A 26,313-nucleotide genomic window follows, 5' to 3' on the forward strand; every position below is an offset into this window, starting at 1 on the left:
GCTATGCACGGTTATGTACGGTTATGTACGGCTTTGTACGGCCATGCATGGCTATGCACGGCATGGTACGGTTATTTAAGGCTATGCAAGGCTATGTAGAGCTTATGTACGGCTAAGCGTCGATACGAACGGCTGTGTACGGCGATGTACTGATCTGCACGGCTATGCACGGTTATATACGGCTATGCAGGGCTATGGAGGGCTTACGTACGGCTATGCGTGGCTATATACGGCCATACATGGATATGCAGGGCATGGTACGGTCTTGTAAGGCTATGTGGAGCTTATGTAAGGCTATGCACAGCTATGCACGGCTATGTAGCGTTATTCACGGCTATGTATGGCGGCTATGCAGGGCTATGTGCGGCTATGTAAGGCTATGTGGAGCTTATGTACAGCTACGTACGGCTATGTACGGCTATGTACGTCCATGTATAGCTATGCACGGCATGGTACGGTTGTTTAAGGCTATGTAGAGCTTATGTACGGCTAAGCGTAGCTATAAACGGCTGTGTAGGGCGATTTACAGCTCTGTACGGCTATGCACTGTTATGTACCGCTATGAAGGGCTACGTAGGGCTATGTACGGCAATTTAGGGCTTAGGTACGCCTATGCGCGGCTATATATTGCTATGTAGGGCTATACAGGTTTATTTAGGGCTATTTAAGGCTATTTGAGGCCGAAGGCTGAATTGGCTATTGACTCAGAGGCCATGAGGGGGAGAGGAATAATTGTTTTAGTAAAATCCAACTAGTTGGTCAAAAATATTGAGACGAAACAACTTTAGCTAGCTAAAGCTACACTTTAATCATTTTTGCCCACCAAATTGCCGGCACTTTTCGCTACTAGTGGGCTATAACATATAGCCTAGTAGTAGCTCAACCAATCAGAACGCAGCATTGATAATAGACCACTAGTTGGATTTTCCTAAGTACGGATATTAGGCGATGTAGGGCAATGTACATGTAGGGCTATGTACGGCCATTATTGCTTTGTAGAGCTAAGAAGGGGTATATTGGGCTATGAAGTGCTATGTACGGCTATGTAGGGCTATGTAGGGCTATGTAGAGCTATATAGGGCTATGAAGGTCTATGTAGTGTAGAGCTGGGAACAGTTACATTGCATATTAAATAATTTGAAATCACTTATATGATGGGTACACCACGCACCAGCCGCGGGGGTGGTGGTTCTTCGGGTCAGACATTCAGTTGTTTATTATTAGACTAATCGTGTTTTCTATCTGTTAGTATAGACTTTTTTTAGATTTGGAGGCTTCTAAAGAAGCCATTGTTTTCCCTTTTAAGTACAACTTAGTTTTAAAAAAGTTTATTTATTTCTCTTTAAGTTCTGCTCTAACTATATATTATTTTGAACGGGTTGCCTCTTTAAAACAGCTTTCATAAATAATTTCATCAAGCGTTGTTTCCATACAAATCAGAAATCTCCAAGCTGAACCATATTTTGGCCCTACTTAGCCTTTAATTATCTATGTACTTTAAAAATTGTTTGCAGCCGTAGCTATTCATATGAAGTCGTGTAGCAGTACTAAAGTTATTATTATTATTGCTTATTGTTGGCAGCACATACATGTATCCACTTGTAAGTTTGATAATGTGCTACGGAATCGAATATCCATAATTATGGTAACAAATGCCCCTTGTTAAGCGCTACGAGTATTTGTTACGGTAGAAAATACTCATTATGGGTAGCAAATACCTACTTTACAATTTAATGAGTATTTGCTACGGTAGCAAATACCCATTATGGGTAGTAAATACCCAGTCGAAATTTCAGTGAGTATTTGCTACGGTAGCAAATACCCATTTTGGGTAGCAAATACCCACTCGAAATTTCAATGGGTATTTGCTACGGTAGCAAATACCCATAAATGGAAAAATGGGTATTTGCTACTGTAGCAAATACCCATCGATCGTAGCAAATACGCACATGAATCTGCCTCTCTCTCTCTCTCAATTTATAAACTTGCCATCAATTGGCTCATCATAATAAGGTGCACCAAGACAAGACAAGCAAACAAGCAATTAAAACAAACAAACAGGTCTCATAATTATAATTTTTCTTTGATTATCGTGATTCAAGTGCGTTTCTTTCGTCCCATCGCATGACATTTTTCCCGGAATTTTAGCGGGGAATAGAAGATTTTCTTTATCATTTTTAGATGTTGATGAATGCTTACAAGGATCACATGACTGCCTTCAAAGCCTCGCGTCATGCTCAAACACTGATGGCTCATTTAAGTGTTCTTGTAACGACGGGTACACAGGTGACGGAAAGACAAACTGCCAGCCAACAGGTAAGGATTTTTTCATCTTCAATACATCGGAGCTTTAAATGGAGATCAGTTTGGATTAGTTGATTTCTAGCCACTTGGGCTAACCATCATCGGTTCAGAAATAGATCAACCAAATAGAAACAAAAGGGTTTTAATTATAGGTGGTGGTATTTCTGGCGTAAATTAAGTAATCGGAGGAAAACCGCCATTGGATTACTGGGGGAATGCCGATGGTACAGGGGCATCCAACGAGAATATAGTTTAAGACCACTTCCCTGACTATAGCATTGTTAAACGTATTTTAGTATTTAAACGGTAGATATAGGCATATTTTTATTCCCTTAAAATTTTTCATCTGCTCGGATTTCCTAGCTGAAAGTCTGGTGATCGGGAAATTATAGGGATCCAAACTTTCCTTTTCGAAAACTTCAGCAGGAAAAAGGCTCCCGAAAATTCTAGGTGATATCTTTAGGGTAAAAATCCGTTAAAAATGGGCAGTTATACCATTTTGTAGATGTTCCAAAATCCTAGGAGAGGCGGAGAGGCAGGCAAGCAAGAAATTTTCCAACAAATGTTCCGAAAATTCTAGATCTCAAATCGTCTTTCGATTTTTTTCCAAAAATTGACATTGAGGGCCCCTGACGGTATAGAGTAAGATGATGCTATATGGCCTGTTAATTAATATCCATTTTGAACATTTCGTTATTTCTAATTGGCTTAAATCCCTCGACTAATGCTTCATAACCGGCTATTATTGACCGAATTTGAGAGACGTTTTTAGATACCGGTATAATTAAGGTCTTCTGTATGGAATATTAATGAGTTTACGCAACAGGACAGCAGGAAGAAGAAGGCAAATCGCTTGTGCGTGACGAACATGACAATGCTATTACTTGCGTGTTTTATCGTGACCTTCACTAACACCAATGTTTTCTAGCCGTTTACAAAAAGATCTGTTTAAAGGAAAGAAAAGTCTGGCGAAAAGTTATTTGAAACTAGGTCACACAACGTTTGCCTTCTTCTTTCCTCTCCCGTCCAACTGGCTCGTCCCTCCCTTTTTTCACTTTTAGTAAAAAAAACGGCGTGGATGTTTGCATGCCAGTCTGGTAAGTACCCTACGTTTGACTCAGTGTGACCCTCCCTTTGAAAAATCTTAGCAAAGACCCTGAAGTTTGAAACATTTTGAATTTGGCCGGAGACATAATCGGGGTGTTTCGGCGTCCGTATAATATATTAAAGAATTAAACGAATCTCAAAAGGTATTCGGCGGATAACACCGTCTTACCACTTCACTGAAGGTAAAGGACATCGATTTGCAATTTTTTTGTATATTAACAATAACTACCTGTCTTTCTTTAAACTTGGAAATGAAGTACTTCACTTGAATTTTTTGAAAGAAGTATATGTTTTGATTAAAAAAACAACCGCCCTTCCTGCCTTCAAGAATTGTTTAAGATCTCTATTCCTTAAAACTCCTCTCTCCCCACTCCTTGTGGTATACGGAACGGTGGAATACGACGGCAACGACAGCGACGCAAGAGCGCTGTCATTTCCAAATCTGCCTTATGAATCAGAACCAGAAAATTGCGTCATAAAAAAAATTGTCTTTCTCTTTAGAATTTACTGCAACATTCACTTGTGACAATAAAATGGAAATGTTTGCTGACGGTCAAAGTCTCGGAACGGACAGTAATTGGGGAAACCCCACCACCTACCTTGTACCAGGAAACACTCGAGTTCTGTCAGTAGCCGGGGAAGACTATGGAGGCGGATATCTCGGGATACTCGGCTCCACTAGCAACGGACTGGTGACTAATGAAACTTGGAAATGCAGCAGCGCTCTGTATCCCGGATGGACTTCCCCGGCTTTTGATGACCAGAACTGGCCTTTGGCAAAAGTGATTGCAAACCATGGTGACAGTCCTTGGAATACAATAAACGGTATCGCAATGACAGCTAAGTGGATATGGGAGAACACCAACAGCAATACTGCTTATTGCAGACTAACACTACAGTAAAAAAAAGTCATGAAGAGATTGTTATTCCAAGCTAATTAATTGTTATTCATAATTTGCATCATTTCTCTCGCATATAACAAATAAAGTGGTCCTTCCTTTGTTGCCTTAAAGAAGCTGTGTCACAAATTTTATCAACATTCAAGCAGCTGGAAACTGCCACCCAATTGAGTGAAACATAAAATGGCCGCTCAAAACGTTAAAAGGAGGTATCAATAACACAGTAAAAAACGAACAAAAATTGCAGTTGTGAAGTTTGAAATTTTTTTAGCCTAAGTTCATTCTTTCAAGGATAATTTGTTGTTAGCCTGCGAACGGCAGACGTTTCTCTTCGCTCATCGCCGTTGAGGGATGTTTCGCGAGGAGGAACGTCATCGACTCAGCGACAGAAATTCCATACTGATGACGCAAAATCTGTCCGGAATCCGGTCAGAAGCGCTAATTGGTCGACAGAGTAGTTTCATTGTTCTAGCTATTGTTTACGAATGACAGACAAAAGACAAAAGGCGGCAAAGGTCAAATGTAAACGCGGTGAATATCTAACAAAACAGTCAATATGTGAGGAATATAGTCTTCTCTAGAAGAAGCATTAATGAGTTTAGCTGGAGCTCATCCAGACCCTGAGATAAGGGAGGTAGAGCGGTCTCAAAAATATTTTTCGGCCTTAAGGGCCTCAGTTTGGTCTTTTGGCCCTCCGGGCCCCTTCCCTGGATCCGCCACTGCAAAATGAACGAACTAGCCAGCCGTCACGCAGCTTCTTATCCTATCGTTGTCATTGAACCATCTTTAAAATTTCGAGCTAAAATTATTTGAAAATGAGAAGAGGCCTCTTGCTTTTCTCAGAGACTCACTGCAATGAAGCTGTAATAGACGTTAACAAGACTGACACATTTTGTATAGTGCTCGGAAAATTCAAAATATACAATAAAAAGACAAAATTAACCGGTAAATACTCGCTCAGTGATCTTGTGTTTTCTCGAATCTGATTGGTTTGCTATCTCGTAATAATGAGAAATAATATTCGCAATCGAGGGGAATAGTAGCTTTTAAGGGTCGTAATCTTTTAGAAGCGTAAGACTTTACGATCTAGAGAAAACAGCGTTGTGATCCAGCTTACAATTCCTTCGCTTACGATCAATTAAAAACTAGGTTATCGCAGTCGCAAGCAGAAGTGGATGAACTAAACCAATCACAAAGTGTGAGAACGTGCATTGTGATTGGTCCTTCCGCTTCGGCTTCCGACTCCAACAATCTGGTTTTTACTAGGTTGTAAGCGACGGAGTCGTAAGCGGAGTCAGAAGAAAATGGAAACTTTCTGAATGGTTCTTCCGACCCCGATTCCGTCGCCCTTCTTATGACTCTGCTTACGACTCCGATTTTTGGTTTTCACTAAGTTATAAGCGCTCTTGCGACTCTGCTTACGACTCCGACTCTGACTCTGTCGCTAGTGAAAACTAGCCTTTAAGCCCAGTGCAAACGGACGCAACAACTTTGGCCAACAAATAACAACTCCCAACATTGTTGGGAGTTGTTGCGACCGTTTGTACGTAGCTTGTCCGGTTTCGAAACAACTTCCAACAACACATAACAACATGCATGCAACAGGGTGTGCAAACGGACACGACATGTCCACGGGGCTTTAGGAATATTTACCAATATTTTAAACAATTATTAACTATTATAGATTCAGTAGAAATACCCTCCAACATACAATACAATACAAGGCTAAGCAAGGGTGGATGAAAAAAAACTTCGAGAACTCCGCATTTCTGAAAAGTGTTCAAAACGTTTTTGATTAATATTCGACTTGGTCTGTTTTCTTCCCCATTAGGGACCAGATCGCTTTGAAGTTGTTCACTAAGATCTTGTGGCGAATATGACCGTATAATTAACACGTGACCTTAATAAATTTGCAATTGCAGGACTGGGTTGGTCACCTAACATTAATAAGCGGATTAGAATTATAACCAACAATACAAAGCAGAGAGCTTGTTAAAAAGAAACGCCTCAACTGCTATGGATAGTTGGAGACACGCACCTATACCCCTTATATAAGCTGAAGAAGATGGATGCGGGGATCCATGGATCTTCTCGGATACCAGAAAACGATAAAACAATAGGACGGGCAGATCAGTATTGCCTGTTGATTCTCATGCAACTGTTTATAGGTGCTAAGACGTCCATATTGACTCAAACGGTTTGCTTAGTTCCTATCCGTTAGCTGAGACATTAAAACCAGGCTGGCGTATTCTAGCTTATTTTGGTGATAGTGGATACCAGAAAGCGATACTACAATAAGCCAGAATAATTATTACCTGTTGCTACTCGTGCACTTTGTTTAGAGGTGCCAAGTAGTCCATACAGACTCGGACGGTTTATTTAGTACCCCCAACCTACCCAGTCTATTTGTATGTGTGATCAGATGGTGTCGAGTGAAATTAGGGAATAATTTCACGCGCGTTTAGGCATTTAGAAATTATTTAATAATTTTCAGAATTTTTCGGCGGAACACCTGATAGAATCCTTCATGATGTGTTCTTTCGTGTGTTTAGGTTTTCTATAGAGTCTTTAAATGCCCTGACATGTTCATTTATAACCTTTTAAATACAAGACGCCATCTTGGCACTAAGACGTACAAAACATTGCCATGGCAATTTCCTAATTACAAATGTAAAAGTATAAATTAACGCTCAAAAATTCTGCGCCAAAGTTAAGGAGTACGATGCGATATAAGGGTTGATAACATAAAGCAGCTCACCGACTATTTTCAACGTGAAACCTAAATAAACTGAGAGACTCTGTCCCAGCTTACAGGCGCAGATGATGGCTAATATTGACAAGCTCTCTGTGTGACAAGAATGGAATAATGTAAAGTACCGTATTTATTCGATTAACCGCCCTGAGCGCTTACTAAATTTTTGGACCTTGAGAATGGGCGCTTATTCGAGGCTGGGCGCTTATTAAATTTTCACCATTCTCAGCAAGTGTGGTAGTATATTTTGCAACAAAACAGTAAATGCAAATAACAAAAAGCGAAGATGTAACAAAGCAAGGTTTCCGTAAAATACTCTGAAGAAAACTGCGTCTTCGGGAGGGTCTCTTATTATCTCTTATTGGAGTTTTTGTGGGAGGGAGTGTGGTGGGGTGGGCGCTTATTCGTGGCTGGGCGCTTATTCACTATTTCTGCCTTTAGGATGGGCGCTTATTCGAGGTGGGCGCTAATACGAGGTTGGGCACTTATTCGTATAACTACGGTAAGTAAAGTAAAGCAAAATTTTCTTTACACAGGGTAGCCCATTCAGCTCTAAGGCTGGTCTCCATCCCTGTATCTTAAATAATTAATTTACATCAAGAATTTTCATGAACTATTACATTTAAAAGCCTAATAAAAATACAATAATAGAATTTAACAACTACATTAAAAAGCCCAAAAATACAATGTAAAATCAAGCAGTGAATGAAGCATTCAATCGGAACTCATCTTCAGAGAGTATTCAGTGTATTATCTCTGATGGTGTTCAGCATATAACATCCCAATCCATTGCTTCTTCAATGAATAGCTTCTTTGTTTCCATTGGCCGAATTCTAGCAAGTAGAATATAGACTTCCGTCTTGAATTTAAATTCCATTTCAAAACACACGCTTTTCCAGTTCGAGTTGACTGAATTGGATCAATCATTTGTGCTTGAGCAGCTTTTGTCATTGAAAGCAAACAAAGCGATTGGTCTTGACAAAATTAGCGCGAGACTTCTTAAAATCTCAGCTCACACAATTGCACCATCTGTTGTTAAACTTTTGAATCTTTCAATTCGCACTAGTCAATTTCCCAAATTGTGGAAATGCGCGAAAATCACGGCACTGTTTAAGTCAGGTGACAGGACCAACGTTTCCAACTACCGCCCCATCTCAATCCTCCCTACACTAAGCAAGATTTTGGAGAGAGCGGTACACTTGCAGTTGTATCAGTACTTGATTACCAATAATTTATTGTCCAACAAGCAGTTTGGTTTCCGGAAGGGTTTCTCAACTACAACAGCTTTGACCTCATTTGCTGATGAAGTGCTCTTAAACATGGAACAAGGAAAGCTTTGCGGGGCCGTGTTCATCGATCTAACCAAGGCATTTGACACGGTAGACCATCAAATAATGTTATGCAAGCTATCCGAGATCGGCCTTTCTGAAACAGCTCTTCATTGGTTCCGTTCTTAGTTAACTGGTAGACAACAGCGCACATCTTGTGGAAATGAGTTATCTGAGGAACTTCCAGTTACGCATGGGGTGCCACAGGGTAGCATTCTGGGGCCTCTGTTGTTTGTGATTTATATAAATAACTTGCCAAATGTGCTTAACTCCTGCAACGCGTCACTTTATGCAGACGACACTGTAATTTATTGCTATGGTACATCCTCAAAGGAGTTGAGTTATAAGTTAAATAACGATCTACTGGGTGTGGCGAAATGGCTTCATGATCACAAACTGACTTTAAATTTGGACAAAACTAAATGCATGCTCATCGGTAGTAATAGGAAACGCGAAAGCAAAGTAGATTTGACTGTTTCAATTTTAGATCATAGTATAAGTAATGTTCGCAGCTTTAAATACCTCGGTATACATATATCTTCGGATTTCACATGGACTGATCATATTGAACACCTAACTGGGAAAATCAATCAGAGGCTTGGGCTTCTCAAGCGTATAAAGCATTTATTGCCTTTCAGGGCTCGTCTACTTTTCTATAAAAGTCTTGTTATGCCCCTTTTTGAATATGCTGATCTAGTATGGGGCGATAAACATAATATTACCCTTATGTCTAGTTTGCAAGTTTTGCAAAATAAGGCCGCTAAAGTTATCTTAAATAGACCATTGTACTCATCCTCCACTGAGGCATTAGCCGTTCTCAAGTGGCTGCCTCTAGAGAAAAGGCGATTTCAAAGAAGGTGTGTACACGTATACAAATGCATCAATGGCCTAATTAATCACGATATGGACTTGATTAGACAAGACATACTTCATAGGCATAATACACGTAACAAAGGCAATTTTAGATTACCACGTGTCAAAAGAAATTGGGGGAAGCAAAGAAAACAATATCATGCCGTTTCCGATTTTAACTCCCTCAGTCAGACGATCAAAGACTCAAGGAATGTAAATAGTTTTAAACGTAATGTTTTTAAGTTTTTGATATAGCTACTTACGTTTAATTTTTACTTATACTTATTTTTAATTTTTTATTCATTTTTTGTATCTTTTCAATCCCTTTGCAATTTTATAGCTTTTTTTTGTTTTTATAATATATATCTAGTTTTGAGGTCCTTTTTGAAAACCATATCTTTTATGAAAAAGTTTCCTCAATAAAGATGATGATTATTATTATTTAAGCCCTCAAATATAATAAAATATTAAAGTTATGATAAAAAGAAATGTCTTGCTCGGCGGCAGAACGTTTGAATGTTTTCTCTCTTCACAATGTTTAAAGGAAGTTTGTTAAAATTTTTGCGCCAGTAAAAAGAAAGGAACGTAGTTACGACCACACTGTCGACTACTTTTAGAAATTGTTTGCCGTTAGTTGTCATTTTGGTGATGCTGTGGTCGTTACTTCATTCAACTTAGTAGCAGGACACAGAAAATTGAGTGGAAAACGAAGTCTCGATTGATCCTATAATCTAGATCAAACGAAAACAAACCCCCATGGCACCTTAAGTCAGTACGAGAGCTCTGGGGGAGTACTAATAAAGCTGAGTTTACAAGACTCAAATGAATAGACCATTTCCGAGTTGACTCAAACCTCCGTTTCAGAGCGCGGCTAAGTGCGAAGCCATTGATAGGATTTTTTTATTCTCATGAAAATAAACTTCATTTTCACAACAAAGGTAAAAACAAGCGGTCACAACTCGGTTGCCATGGTTATGTCAATGTTGAGGTACACGTCACGACGACTTCAAGATGTTCCCAGATAAATTTTAGGAAATTCACTAAGATTGGTAGTCATAGCTTAATGACTGCAATTGAAGTTATTTAACTTTTTAACGAGAGGGGAGCTCCAAAAACGTCCCGGATCTGAATGGAGCTAATTGGGTTAATAAACTCGCAGCTCCTTGAACGTCGTATGAACATTCAAAATATGTATTTTTACAATCAGAATTGGGAATTCACACAAATAATTGTCCAATTCGAGTTAGGAAAATGCTAAATCCACATATTGTCAAAAGTTAGTTTCAAGTGAGACTTGTAAATTTGTTAAAATTAAGTATACAGCACTTAACACCTGCTTTGTAAACCTAACTGTGCAGCTGCAGGTCTTTAAAAATACTCGTTTTGTTTTTTATTAGACTGGTTGGCTGAACAATTCATTACCTCCTGGACTATAAATGTGCATGACGTGACTTTAAAATTTCCCATTTTGATGAGCACAAGTTACTAGCGGTAACTTGCGGTAGAAGAAGGAAAGCTGGAGAAGCATGAAGGTTCCCAGACTTCACGTTGGCGCTTTTCCCCTTCTGCTGTTATCACTTATGCTTTAACCTCCACCTGCGTTGACGGTAAATGTTCTAGATTTTTATTAAAAGGACAATTTTTCTGCTTTCCTAAAGTTCTTGAGGAGTTGCATTGCGCCGGTACATCTGACGTGTTGCAAATTCGTCAACTGATGATTCTAATTCTGCTAGTTAACTTCAAAATTATGAAGGAAAAATTTTATTCATTTAGGTACAACGGGAAAAAAGGAAACAACAAAAACTAAAAAGTTACACTGTTGAGGTCGTTTTAAAAATGTTTTTAGAGCAATTGGAAAGATCCGCTCCATTAAGATTCGTCCGATCGACGTCAGGAACATGAATGCATTTGCTCAAAAATTATCCGTCTGATCAGTCCAAGATTGGGACTGTTTAGTTTTACTTTTTCCTTTTCAAAATGGCCTTGAGTGGTTTTATCCTTGTCCGATCTCCACAAAATTTTCACCAGTGACAAACTATGAATTGAAGTTTGTCAAAATGCAGTTTTTAGTAAAATCGATATCACTATGACAACAATAAACAAAAAACTTGAAATCGATCAAATCCTAATTTGGCGCGATCTAGACCTGCTAATGAAAATCCGAGACCAGGAACTTAAAGTGTGGTTTTTAGCAAATAACCTCCGTGAGAAGTAAAAAAATTCTGCATGTTTGAATTCAAATAAAACGTAAATATATTTCAAACTTTATTCTTCAATAGCCGTGATAAATTGTTTAATAAAAAAGTTTTAAATAACTCAAAATTTATTTTTATTAGCGTCAGAAGGCTGCTTAATATCATATTTCGATGCATTGAAATTTTAGTGTATTTCCTTTCTTGCGAGCCTAAAAACTAACCTGTTTTCTCACCACCTATCTGAGTACAACTTTATTCTAGATTTTGATTTTTAGCGCTTTTCTCTATATCTCTAAAACGGCTCGACAGAATTCTTTTTAGCCTGCAGTGCAGGCGTTTTCTTTGAGCGCGCAATTTGCTCGCGAAAGCGCCATGTTGAAACTTCCCGAAGAGAGGAGGAAATGGGGCGAGTCAAAGGGAGCGGGGAGGGGGCGGGGAGAGAGAAGAGAAAACGCCTGCCCGAAAACACTGTGAAAATGAGAAACACCCTCTAATAATTAGACGCGCGTGACCACTCTTCCGGAAATGAGTAGCCGACAATAACAAAACCACCAAACAGTACTAACAGTCGCTCCAGTTCAAAGACTCGTATTGTCTTAAGAAAAACAAGCTGAGTTTTTATCTTGACTGAGTCGCAATGCAATTCTCCACAGCTGATGAAGCTTCAGTTTAAGCTGCAATTCATTCTTCTAAATTCATTTCTGTAAATCGCTATCCGTGAGAATTTAACATACTGCAAAGAATTTAAAAAACTAACGAGCTGGGCCCAGCGTGATACAACATTGCAGGAAAACATCACATTCTCGGATTAGAAAGAAAATCGCTTAGTTATTCAGATCCTGAGGCTCTTTGGACAAAAATAAAGAACCTAACAGCCTTATTTGGCGACAAAAAGAGCTGTACGCTTCAAAGGAGGTCAAAGAAAACGCTCTTGCATCAGAGGGCATATCATGAAGACCAGAAATTCAAAAACCACAGAAAATCAATAAGCGTGTCATGACCTCTCAGTGTGAAATAAGCGGTTAAAATCACATTTGCTCAGTCAAAACATAGAACACTCCATAGCGTAATCTACTCGCCAGAAAAAAAAAACGTATTGGAAAAAACAGCATTTTGGCATGAGGTAAAACTGGTGTAGATTTTAGTACTGCAAGCAAATCTTGTCCTGAGGACCAGTTTAGAAATCGCTTTGACTTTCTCATTGCGTAATACACGCGACATTCCCAGCCGCTCCAATTCCAAACGAAATAAACAATATAGACTTACAGTTAATTGACAGGCATCAATCTACTTCCCTATGCCGCACCAATCAGGAGCTCCGTTTGCCAGCGTACGGAGTTTCCCAAAAGAACAATGATATCGGGCAGGCGTATTTTTTTTCTCCCCTCCCCCTCCCCCCTTTCCTTCTTTCGCCCTCGCACCTACCGCAAGGGTTACTATTTCTACTCTCCCCAATCTTCCACTGTCATAAAATCAAAGATGGCGGCTACAACAACATTACTAACACGAACAAGGTTTCGCCCACCCAAAATACGCCTGCAATGCAGGCTAAATTCTTTTGAAACCTCATCACACAATCTTCATGATGTATATATTAATATTTGAAAGCGTCATTGCATGAGATTGATTTACTGCAACACCATGAAATTTCAAGACGAATCTACAACATTCACTGTTTTGACGTTATGCTAATTACTTCGGCGGAGCGCGAAGTAAAGGATTCGCGACGCTCAGGAATTGATGAGTGCACCCAAGGATCACATGACTGCCTTCAAAGCCTCGCGTCTTACTCAAATACTGATGGCTCGTATAATTGTTATTGTCGAGATGGATACATAGGTGACGGGAAGACATTCTGCAACGAAGGTAGGGATCACTGGTGCTTCAAATGGAGGGGTGATTGATTATAGTTGATAGCGCGTCCTGCTCAACGGTTGCTAACAAAGTGCCATGTTCTGAACAGACCGACTCTATCTCATTAGCTTCAACAAATCTCCTCACAGTCCAACTATAGATGTGTTCAGAACACACGCTGTGATCATTTTGGTGAAACCTATAATGGACTGACATTATTCCTGTAACCAGCAGTACATTGCTTCTTTTGATTCATTTGCCACTTAAAGTTACTAAAATTGCAAAATAATCAGAATAACTATGACTTGGCTTGCATCATGGTGAATAGAATTTTGCGATAAATACTTGTCAAAATGGAATTTAACAGTTCCTTTGATGCTTTATGATCCAAGTGATCTTGGATCATACATCCTGATCTGGATCAACCCAAAGGAACGAACCCTAAATAAAGAAAAATGGCGAGATTACAGGCTCAGGAAAGCATAACGCTCAATACAACACAGTCTATTTAATAAGTGTCCTTTCAGTCACATTACTAGGAGCGAACGTTAATTTTTGTTCTTATTTCTGACCACCCGTTAGCTGTGCTAACTGCGGCGGGTTGTCAGTGTTAGAAATATTGTTCTTTTAGAAACGAAATAAAGTGTTGTGTTGTGTAGCATACGACTGCCGGTTCATCAGTTAAAGTTAACAAGCGAAAGCAAAAAGGGGAACACTTTAAAAATAGAAAAGGGATTAGGGATTGGGGAAGATTTATGTAAATAAGTTTGTTTTCACCTCTGCAATAAAAGTTGAAATAGTTACTGAATTTTAAAATGCTGGACTGAGCTTTTGCACCAATAGGACAAACGTGGAATTAAAAATATAAATTCTAAATCTGCCTACTTAAAAAAAGATCAGGAAAGCACTCAGCGGATTTGTCTTTTCCTTTAGAGTTCAGTGCAACATTCACTTGTGACAATGAAATGGAAATTTTTGCTGACGGTCGAAGCCTTGGAACGGACAGTTATTGGCCAAACCCCACCACCTACCTTGTACCAGGAAACACTCGAGTTCTGTCGGTGGCCGGGAAAGACGCAGGGAGCCAGTTTGGAATAATTGGCTCCACTAGCCACGGACTGGTAACTGACGAAACCTGGAAATGCAGCAGCGACCTGCATTCCGAATGGAATTCCCCGGATTTTGATGACCAGGACTGGCCTTTGGCAAAAGTGGTTGCAAACCATGGGGACCACCCCTGGGGGAAAATACATGGCATTGCAGAGAGGGCTAAGTGGATATGGGCCAATAATAACGAAGACTTTGTTTATTGTAGGCTGAAACTAAAGTAAATTAAAAATGGATTGTTACTTTAACTTTAACTAAAACGGAAAATGAACAATTGTACTTAGTTTCAAGAGCACGAAGAGGGTAGAAGGAGTTTGATAACTCTGATTTTGGATTTCACGGCTGCCTCCAGTCACCCGTTTCCAAAAATGCACCTTATTTCAGCGTCAATATAATTAGCACTGTAACGTACTACAGTCAACTCCCTTTATAGCGGACACTGTAAGGACCTTAAGTTAGTGTCCTCTGTAGCGAGAGACCGTAATAGCGGGAGTTTATTTCAGTCAAATGTCTGTAATTTATTTTTGCCCGGAATTTATCTGCTGTCCGTATTATCGGGGTGTCCGTTATAGCGGGGTGTCCGCAAGGCGAGAGTTGACTGTAATTGATCAGTCTCAAAAAGCATATATTAGTAACAGCTGTTAGTCAAGAAGAATTGAATAGTTTCATTATCATAAAAGTTTACCTGTCCTCCAATTGAAATATTTGTCGTTTGTAATATGCTGTTTGCCGTAATATTAGTATTTATTAATTTACACACTGATTATTGTTACTCATTTGCTGTATCTTAATCCTTTCTTTTTTGGAATTAATTCTCATAGTTGTGCATCTGTAGCCAACATGAGTTGTAATTGACGAAGCCTTGCGTCTGATAAGCCCTGTGGTTTCTATTTTAAGGCTTACTCGCCACTTTCGTTCTGTAGAGAGCCAGTTTGCTTTTTTTCTGGAAAAGTTATTTTGTAAAAGTAGTAGAAAACTTTTTTCCTGTGTTTGCATTCCCTGATATAAACACTAGAGGGATTGGGAGAATTCTCGACAGTTATGCAAACACGAGATGGGACCCTCGACTTCGTCTCGGGTTTACATAACTGTCTCGAATTCTCCCAACCCCTCTCGTGTTTATATCAGGCTACGCAAACACGGAAAAAGTTTTCTATTGCTTAATTATACCACGCTCTCCAAATATGGTAACTGTAGGCGTCTGCTCCAAATTAAAAACAAGCTGAAAATCCGTTGTTTTTGCAAATAAAGTAGGGAAGAATTCTCGATATTTTCTGGGCGTTTTTAATAAAACAATTATTCTACTCATGCTTGCTGGATATGAGATGATTATAGCCAACTCGGCGGCTATCCTACCATGTCCAACGCGCACTCGTGGAATAATTGTTGATTAACGCACACTTGAATGCGCTTAAGTGACGTCATGGTTTCCTTAAGTTTCCTTCCGCACGTTTTCCTCGTCAATGAAGGAGACACAGAGAGACAACTAAAGGGGACGAGTCAGGGACGAGAATATAAATGAAACTCCACGTGACTCCTTCACTTAACAGCATGTGACAAACGAAATCCACTTTCCTTGCTGTAAAATTATTGCAAGTTATTCCAGACAGTTCTGTAAACATCTGACGCCGTTCTAATAGCAAGTTTTCTAAATAAAACCACTGTTGCTCAAATTGATTTTGCGCTGTCTTTTTCCGAGTTTTAGCTCCTTGACGCGGAACCATGAAAACTCAAATTTCATAAAATAACTAGTTAGATTTTCGTGGCTTCAAAAGGAGTTTGTTTTATGTTGCCTATCGGTTTTGAAAACAGAATTTGAGACAGCAGGTGGCGCTCTTTAATCAGGTATAAGTCATTGTACTGTATGTCACGTAACGGGCGATGAATTTTGGCTTTAAAAAACTGCCGATTTTCCATCGCCAGAAATTGTTGAAAATATTGAAGAAGAATCTCCAAAATATTACGTTTTCGTTCAAACCACAGGTGTCTCAAGCTCACGTTACAAGTGTGTTATGTAAATTATCTCACAAGAGAGCCGGTGTTACGAGCGACCGTTGAGACCTTGTATGAAATATTAAATACTGAGGTCTTCGAACGCTACATATCATTTTTATTTTCACATTTTTTCTATAAATTAGAGACAATTCACATGTGTTTAAACTAAGAAAAATCTCTGCGGAAAATATGTTTCATTCTGCACTTTATTGAATTAATTATTTGGCACTGGTATTGATTAGTATTTGTGTGCTGACGTCGGCGCCCCAAAAGTCAGGTCCCCAATATTGCAAAACTAAAGATTAACCCACCATAAGTCTAAATAATCATCAGATAGAAGTATTATGGGTATATTTCTGATGAAAACTTATATGCATGAACATGATTTTTTTTTTTGATTTTTCATCATTTACACACCTCCGGTTGATATACGTGCTGACTTACACTATTTAAAATAAACAAACATGGAAACGCGGCTTAAAAACTGTTAATAACAATGATAACCTTGAAACTCTTAACACCTGTTTTTTTTTAATTTCACTGGTACACAGAATGACCAGACTAATGAAAACTGGTAATTGACGAGACATCGACTTTCAAATTTCTCATTTTGTGCACAACTTGTACCGTCGGGAAGGAAGAAAGATAAGGGAAAAATGAACCATGCTTCCCCTTCAAACTGAAGCTTTCTTCCTGCTGTTGTTTTCACTTACGTTCATCTTCGCATTCATGGACGGTAAGCCTGCTTCAGAGTTTTCAATTTCACACCAGTTTTAGAGCTGCAAGACTTCCTCCTGTGAATCACAAAGTAGACTAAGACTCATTGCTTTATAAATGCTTCCAGAGCATTTTAAACGATCCAGAACCAGAAGGTTCTTTCAAAACTCCTAACATTACGAAATTACTGAATCCAAACTTCGAAAACGTTTTTGAGTTTAAATTGTAACCTGGCTTACATGATAACGGCGATATTGATTTCTTCGAGACACGACCGTTTATCGCACAGATTTTTTTAATAGAGCCGGAAATTAAAGAAAAAAGACAACGAGCAATCAAAATTGAAAAACCAAACAAAACCTTGGTTTTACTAATCGAAAGAGCGCGGTTTTTGGTTGCCAGCAACATAAGCGGACGGCTGAAACGTTAGCTCAGTATTAAAGAGGGTATCCAGCAGCTAGCAGGTTTTCAATGTTTTAATCATGTTGATACCGACAGCTAAGGAACCACTGGAGGCTTCCTCTTATTTTTTAGACCTTTGAACTGTATGCATAGCAATTGCAGTAGCAACCACTGCACGGGTCTTCATAACTCAAATGGTAGGGCACTGCAGCGCTAACGCAGAGCAGAGGCCATGGGTTCAAATCCCGTTGAAGTCCCGAAATTGTTTCTGGTCTATTTGCAATTGCTTATAGTAAATTGCAATTACAACTGCGAGGATCATATCTTCATTTAAAAATATATATGAACTAATCACAGACAGCCCAAGCGTACTATGTGTGGATTCGGGCTTCAGAGGTCATTTGGTCGGAATATACTAGCATGATATTTCGATATTTCTTGCATTATTACGTGTGACTCGGGCCTTTATAGTTCGAATTTTATCATATGTATTCGAATCTAAAACGCTAAGAAAAAAAATCCGCATGATCACGCGTAATATTGATTCCAAAAAAGTCGACTAAACGGCGTTTAAACCGGTCAGATGACACAGAGTGGCTATGAACTAAAGGTAAGGGAGCTTTTTGACTCTGTTCTTGTTTCAGATAACTGTCGCGTATTGGTCTTTCAAGGACCTTTCCTCTTCAACAAACGTTTGGTGACCCACACCATAGGATTTAAAATTGGAGTTGATTTTGAAGACTGCGAGATGCACTGTTACTTTGAAAATAAATGCGTGAGTGTTAACGATCAAGTAGACACAGAAACATGTGAGTTAAACAACGCTACTCATCTCAAGTATGACGAGAATTTCAAAGAGGAAAATGGTTATCTCTATCATGGAGCAGATGTAAGTTTTTGTTTTAATTCTTCTCATTCTTTTAATTCTGTAATTCGACTTTTTCTTCTTCTTCTTCTTCTTCTTCTTCTTCTTCTTCTTCTTCTTCTTCTTCTTCTTCTTCTTCGTCTTCTTCTTCTTCTTTTTTTTCTTCTTCGTCTTCTTCATCATCATTATCATTATCATCATCATCACCTTCTTCTTCTTCTTGCTTCTTCTTAGCTTGAAACTGTGAGTTCTTTCTATTTCTTTAATGTAATTTTCAAGCCAATTTTACTTAAGCATGAATTTTTCCGTGATTTTTACCTCATTAAAACACTATTTGTTAAGAATGCCTGTGATGAGATCTATTGCCACAATGGCGGAACCTGTCAATCTGGATTTACCGTGAAGGGATATCGATATTTGTGTCCATCTGGTTACACTGGAGAACGCTGCGAGAAAGGTAAGAAGTCGGCAACGCATTATATTGTTTTTATTTTCTTTATGGTCCAAATTTTGCGAAATAAGTAATTAGCTAATATAAGGAAGTCGATACACTCGGCACGTACTGAGTCACTTAGGCCCCAGCCTGTTTATAGGAGAAAAGTTGTAGAAGGGTCACCCACCTACCCAAGCTATCCAGGGTGAGCCAATTTTCCAAACATTTCCATACAAAACGTGGCGAACCGTTTACACGAGGAAACAGAAAGCTGGCTAGAAAGGTGGCCCACCTAGCGTGGTAAACGTTTGTTCATATAAACACTTTGGCTCGACCAGCCGGGTCAACTCGGTCAGAGCGCGACAATCAGAGCATGCACAAGCGCTGTTTTAGACAACCTGAACTTGTATGAGCTCTGTTTGCTCGGGCAAAGGGGCTTAATTTTTCAGTCTCATGTAAACGCACGCTAATGTTGACTCAGCTAGGAGGGGGACCCTTCTACTACCCGGCAGGGTGTTTTCGCCATATCAACGGGCCTTACATTATCGAACCCGATTCAGTAGAACCGATTGGTCCTTTCTTTCTTTCTTTCTTTCTTTCTTTCTCCCCCTCTCTCTCTCGCTCGCTCTCTCTCTCTCTCTCTCTCTCTCTCTCTCTCTCTCTCTCTCTCTCTCTCTCTCTCTCCATCAATGCTCCGTTTTAAGGGTATTTATATCTAGTCAAAGCTACAAAGAAAGGAGAGAAGTTGAAACAAGGATGTGATGTCATCGGGGGTCGAACTTGGGACTTCGCGCACCGAGCGCCGCGCACTAAACCAACTCTGCCACCCTTGCTGATTGCTTGAGTTGGATTACAATAATAACGATAATAATAATATTAATACTGTGTTTCATAATAATAGTAATAATAATAATAATAACAATAATAATAATAATAATAATAATAATAATAATAGTCAGAAACGCATTATAGAGTGTAATACATTTATAGGTCTAGCTTGCAAACAACCGTCCCACGCTTTTGAACCCCATTCATTAAAGATAAATCAACGTTGGAGGTAACAGGTATTTTTATCATAATTTTTACCTGCCTTATGGCCACAAAAGTGCAATTGGTGGACAGCTTAAAGTAAGATTGAAAACGTTCCTTGCCTGCCGGCGGTGTTTAACTCCCGATGCGAACCTGTATTCTACGCTCGTGTATTTGGTACTTGTACCAAAATCGCCTAAAACTAGTTATCTATATTCGCATGCTGTAAATATCGTCGTACAGTAAGTACAAGTGTACTACCATAAAATTCCGAAAATAAGACCCACCATGTATAAGCCACTCCAAATATAAGCCCCTCAAATCGGTAACGCAAAAAAACCCCTCCGTTAAATCGCCCCTCCAAATATAAGCCCCCCGGGGGCTTGTACTTGGAAAATTACCCTCAAATACAAAGTAAAACAAAGCAAAAACGGTACATTCAATTCTAACTATAAGGCTAGCCCAATCGATTTTGAAACGGAAATATCCATCCGTAGATAAGCCCCTCTAAAAAAGGGCCTTTGAAAAATATCAGCCCCGGGGCTTATTTTCGGAATTTTACGGTCGCTTAGACCATGGAAAGTGCACTATCAAATAATTGGTGTCGCAAGGGCAAGATACAAGGGTAGCACGATTTTCTAACTCGTGCTTTTTTACTATATAAACTCTTTGTACATGATAGGCCATAATAGCGTGTTGTAGAATAACTCCGAAACTTATTGGGTGATTTCCTAAGCTGACAGATCTATCAACAAAAACAAGAAAGAATCGCGGTTTAATAGACACGCTTGGGGATCACAAGCCTGCTATCGGTAAAACTGCATGGTAAGAAAAAAAATGAGATTGTCTGCTCATTCAATGGCATACCTATAACATGTCGGTTAGAGATGGAATTTTTTTGGACACAATCAGAAATAATCACTGTGTCATGTTTACGTAACGCAATCGAGTCTAAAACGGCTCTTTTACGTCGCACGTGACATGTCGAGCGAGCGGGAATTTCGCTGTGGTTTGTCTCAGTTTCATTGCAGAAATGAAGTCAAACAAGGACACATTAGGTACAAACAAACAAATTGTAGACCTAATTATATTTATATACTAGAAAGGATCGATAATTGGTGTAGATTTTGAAAACTTTGCTGTTTCGTGCTAAGAACTTCAATTGACCCAAATGTTTAGATTGACGAGGCGAGTTCAAATAATGCACCTGAAGGCCAGGGTAAGAGTTCTTCATTCACGGCTGAAGAAAATGGTGTGAAACTTTCCACCTAATGTATATAAGACATCTATGTATCACTGTGGGACTTGAAATTGCTTAAATTAAACGTATTTTGGCTGAAACATTTGTTGGAGGATTGATTTGTGTCGCTCCGAACCTCTTATCTGTCAAGTCAGAAAGGTCAAATTACACTTAAATGCTCCGTGAACTTTGCGTTCCCAAAAATTCATTTCATATGTTGCCCAGAGTTTTGAAAGCATATTTTGAAAGCTTAGAGATTACTTTTTAATGTGGAATGTCTTTTTCTGTTAAAAATGATGTATCGGATGTGATTTTAGGCGTTTGAAATTTGACAATATTTTTCTAGCGTAAAATCTTTAAAATTTTGTAAATATTTAAAAATTCATAAAATATTCCAGTTGCAATCAATTCAAGAACATGACCACTCAAAATGTGTATTAAAACCCGTTTAATACGATAGGAAGCTTTTTGGGTTGCATGATACTTGAATTCGATTGAAATCGTGGTCTTTTTGTAGCCAGGTCTAGAGGCCTGAAAAAGCGGTCTGGAGGAGGCCGTCAATCGCCCGAAATTGGCATTCGCCGTATCGCCAAAATATTTATCCAATGAAACTAAACTTTATATTTTCATAACTAGAATACCAAGGGTAGTCTACATAATTTTGGGGGGTTTTTTCAAAAATTTTATTTTTCCCACCTCTGGTCGATATTTACAGACATCCGCTATTAAAGTACTCTGAAAAGCCTAAAATTGTTTTCAATGTAATAATTATTGTATTTAAGAGGGTCGTTAGGTGTCCCTGACAAAGACACCCAATCACTTTATAATCAGGCCGTAACAAAGATATACTCATCGCACATCGTACATAAATAAACAAGCTCACAGAGACGCCTACTCATTTTAAAATCGGGCCCACAAAGATGCCCATGCCAATCACTGTGTAAACAGGCTCACAGCGATGCCAAGTCACTTTATAATCGGGATCGCAAAAATCCCACGAGCTTTCATTTGGCCAACAAGGATTCGTTGCCGTCTTTTGTATTATTAACACATAAAGCCCCTTAACAACTTAATCAGCAATTTGAATCATACATGCATTGGAATCCAGATAAACCGAATACCTGGGGTCTGTCTGGAAAAATGTGTTCGTAACTAACAGGGGTTCGTTATCCTAAACATATCACTGTAAGTACGGCGAGGAATCCACTCGGCCTCGTATAAGGGGTTTTTCAAGATCTGTTTCACCACGAGGAATAAATAAACGGCAACTGGAAATCGTTTTAAAGGAAACAAAAAGGAAAAACAAAAAAATTAGACTCGTGTCTTATCCATACATGTGCTTCTTTCGACCGCACTCTTTGAGACTACTTGTGAGACTATTAGTTGCTTGACTACTCTGTTCAAAATGTTACAGAGAACCACATTATAATAAACTTTGACGACAATTGGTTGCTCTGGTTGCGTAATATGGTGTCAAAAGTGACGATTGCTTAAGGAGAAGGGTCGATGATGGCATAAACACTAGTGTGATTGGGCTGAACGTGACTAATGTCTAGAGTTGAAGATAAGATGACAGGGTTGCTGGAAGGTTGCTGGAGGAATAAAGGATTTCCGTATTTCTTACACAACATTTTTTCAAAGGGTATGGTCATAATGTTTGCAAAGTGATATTAAATGAAAACAACATTTAAATCAGATTTGAATTAAACTCGCAGCACCTTTCTTTGTTCTCTGTTCCTGAGGTCGTGGATTTTTTAAATTAACAGGTAATTCTCCTTTGCACGGAATAACGTTCTGCTAAAAAGTTATAGCACTTTGACTGTCTTAATATGAAGCAATATTATTTTTGAATTAAAATTAACTTAAAATTGTTCAAACATAGCGATTATTTTTACGGTATATTCATTGACGTCCTTAGTTCGACCTTATTATGCTGTGTCATTAACAACTGCCATGGGAGAATGAGTTAGCTCATTATTCACACTTTCTTAGGGCTGTAGAATGACTTAGCTTTAATATAAACCAGTCCCACCCCTCACAGTCCTCTCTCCTCCCCTACTGAATGTTTTGTAATGTACTCAGGTTTACAGGGATAAAAGTTTTAAGGAAAGCCAATATATATGTGCTATGTCATAACATGACATAGCAGAAACTAAGAGAGGATTAGACAGGCCCCCAATTCTCTCTTATAAAACTCGAGGGCTCAGAGGTCCGAATTAAACAATTGAAGCAATGCAAGTGGCCTGGTTTGCTTTAGTCAAGAGCCGGATTTTCGGTGCCAGCGTTCAGTAACTGATTAGTCAAATGATCTTAAGAATCATAATCGGTTAAAATGTACAATACAAAAGAAAACGTGGAGACAAAATATCAAGACTAAAGCAAAATTGAAAAACGTGCGACACCTTTAGTAGACAGGCAATTCGTGCAGTGCGGGTGGCTTTGATGTCATTAGGGATGACCTTATCCTTTACTCCTGAAGTTCAGATTACTAAAAATTATTGTAAAAACACAATGAAATTACACTGGGGCTATATTGGCACGTATACTGCTAACAAATGGACAAAAAGACAAATGAACCAGAGCGTACTGAGCAAGATTGAATCAAATCACGAAAGCGCCTTTAGCAGGGAACTAAAAACGTACTGTAAGCAAATCCTGCGTTGAAAGCGCTGGTAGATGAATTTGGGAGGGAAGAGGAGGTAGCTGGGAACTTTAAAGTGACCTTTTTAGTGTTGGAACCGCCACTTGTGCGATCTAATCTCGCCATTAGCTCTCAGCTTTGGATTGTGGCCAGTCCTTCAGGGATTTTTTGTTAGGTATCACTTTCAAAGGGATGAATTCGAAGAACTCGAATAGTCTAGCATTTTCATCCAAATTGAAACTATTCAGTTTTGGAGAAGCAACTTTCTTTAGTAGCTATAGCCTCCTACTTCTTTGTTGGTCTAAATCAGACATCGCAAATATCAAACCCTATACTTAAGAGTTTAAAAGCTTTGGAAAGCTTAATTCGTTAAAAGGATTGAACGCTATAATCTTATCTTAGCTTCCAACACTTACACACAGAGAAACAAAGGGAAAAAAACTGACAAATGCATCATAGTGGTAATGCATTTCTTAAACAATCACTTTGTATGGCTATGGAATGGCAGTGATTGAACTTATTTTTACTTCTTCTTGATCGAGTAAAATTTCCTGTGCACATTTTGAGAAAAGGAAATAAACCGTCAATGACCTTTGCAATATCACACACAAAAGAAGCTGCGCAACTCTTGACACTTCACTACCAAAGCAAAATAGTACATCACGGGAACCTTGCATTAAAGCGAAAAGTTACAGTGAAACATTTAATATGCAGTCGGAGAAGTTGTGTATAGAGGAAAAGGGGAAGGTAAAGGAATAAGGTAAGTATATGCAAAAATTCCTGTATTTGTTTTTTGGGACAGGTACTTAGTATGATGTATAAGTGAAGGGAAGATGTTTATTCAAAGCGTCAGGATTAAACCACTAAGGGGCAAAACAGTGAGAGGGGGAGAAATACTTGGAGAGAAAAGGGGCCTCAGGGAGTTCACGTAAGTTCTACCTTCTTTCTTTCTTTGGTCATTTTTCTGTAAAATCAGAATGATTTACTGCAATACTTTGGCCAATTCTCCAACGAGTGTTTCCCCCCTTTACTCGACCTTAACTTCAGGACATTGATAAATTTTGTCCATTTTTGGTTATTTGGTGCTTCACTGCTCCATCATCTGTCCACGCAACAGAAATGATGCCTTCACGTAAAGACAATCTCTATATTACTCGCATGAGAGGGAACATTTCCTCAGTTAAGCCAAGATGGTGGGATGGCAACACCTTCCGTTTGTCCTTTACGCGGTATGCACTACTGTGCTTCTTGCTCAGCGAATTCAAGGTAACATGAAGTATTTCCTTACTGAAATATTTTAAGAATATGCTTTTGAATGCTGATATTTGGTGGTCATTTTCTACGGTAAATTCATGAAAGATTCATTTCAAGAAAGGACGCAGGAATCGGGGGTGGGGCGCGCAAGGAAAGCGCAAGTTACGGAACTATGTTCAAGGCCATTGCGCTCAAGGCGTTTTGAGATTATTAAAAAATATATTGCAGCCATTGTAAATAGCCAAGAGGCAACGGGAGCTTACTTTTACTAAGACACTTTTCCTCTCTTACAGCAATCAGTTTCAAAGCTGGAAAAACCAACATCACTGTCAAAAGTCCAGGGTTGTTCGCTTGTGAGACAATAACATTTGCTGAATCGTTCTCTGGTGGACAGCAAATAAAAGTCTTTGCTTCCTTTGGTCACTCAGTTAACAACCAGGCCCGTGGAAATGGGGCTGCTATTTGGGTGGAATCGGCAGATAGAACTCAATTCCGCGCTTGTATCTACGAGTACAGCAACGGCTCAAATTCAACGGCTGAGATAAACTGGATTGCCCTACAATCTGCTCCCAAAGGAGCACAACTGGGAACCACCTCCTTGGACTCTTGGACTACCAGAACAGAATGTAAAAAGATCAACTTTCCTCAGGTAAGTTCCATTTTGCTATGATTACCTACAAGCTAGGTGCCCATGGAGGATTAATCTAAAAAAGGCAGAAACTTCTGAGTGATGTAAAGTATAGTTAAAGGATGTAACTCACGACCGCAAATGCGATTCCTCTTAAGGAACTTAACCAGTTGTTCAATTAATAAATTTAGGCAGAAAATTGACGTCACTTAAGTTGAAAGTTCAATTACCTACAATTAGATACATGCTATTATGCACGGACTTCATGATTTAACAGGAAATGACGATAAAAGTCTAAAAGGTGAATCGTTAGTTTGTTTTGATTTCAGATATATTAATACAATGAAACAACTTACTTTGTACTGTTTTTTTTTTTTTTTTGCGCGGCTGTCCTTCTTTGTTTTCCTGTATTTTGTTTAACCGTTTTTTTTTTTTTTTCGAATACGCAATATTATAACTAAGACAGATGTCCACTCCATGACCCACACTAGCGGCCCACTCTTATTATCACCTATCCCCACTCCCCGACTTCAAACCCTCTCACTCTTTCATCTGTATTTGATTATTACACTCTCATATATGAGAGTCGAAAAGGAATAAAACATTGGCATTAGAAGTCAGGCTTACGCTCACCACCGTAAATCTATTTAGAGAATCTTTCAGGAAATATAATCATTAAAGACAGTACACAAATTGAAATTAAAATTGAAA

General features: G+C 38.9%; 3 protein-coding genes across 3 annotated transcripts in view; all 3 read left to right on the forward strand.

The window, feature by feature from the left end:
- Positions 1 to 26,313, forward strand: part of LOC140947021 (uncharacterized) — a 151,927-nt gene that overhangs the window by 100,169 nt on the left and 25,445 nt on the right. The window lies entirely within an intron of this gene.
- LOC140947058 (uncharacterized) lies at positions 8,672 to 9,497 on the forward strand. Its single transcript, XM_073396142.1, has one exon. The coding sequence runs from the start codon at positions 8,817 to 8,819 to the stop codon at positions 9,495 to 9,497; it is 681 nt and encodes a 226-aa protein (XP_073252243.1). The 5' UTR covers positions 8,672 to 8,816.
- LOC140946629 (uncharacterized) overlaps positions 24,911 to 26,313 on the forward strand; it is a 13,998-nt gene continuing 12,595 nt past the window's right edge. Inside the window, exons 1-2 of the mRNA XM_073395742.1 lie at positions 24,911 to 24,986; positions 25,268 to 25,623. Coding sequence (XP_073251843.1) covers positions 24,911 to 24,986; positions 25,268 to 25,623 — 432 coding nt within the window. The remainder of the gene's footprint in view (positions 24,987 to 25,267; positions 25,624 to 26,313) is intronic.

Source organism: Porites lutea, chromosome 8 (genome assembly GCF_958299795.1).
Source record: "Porites lutea chromosome 8, jaPorLute2.1, whole genome shotgun sequence".
Lineage (NCBI taxonomy): Eukaryota > Metazoa > Cnidaria > Anthozoa > Scleractinia > Poritidae > Porites > Porites lutea.

Coding starts and splice junctions, on each gene's coding strand:
- LOC140947058 (XM_073396142.1), top strand. CDS start 8,817: ATGCTCATCGGTAGTAATAGGAAACGCGAAAGCAAAGTAGATTTGACT.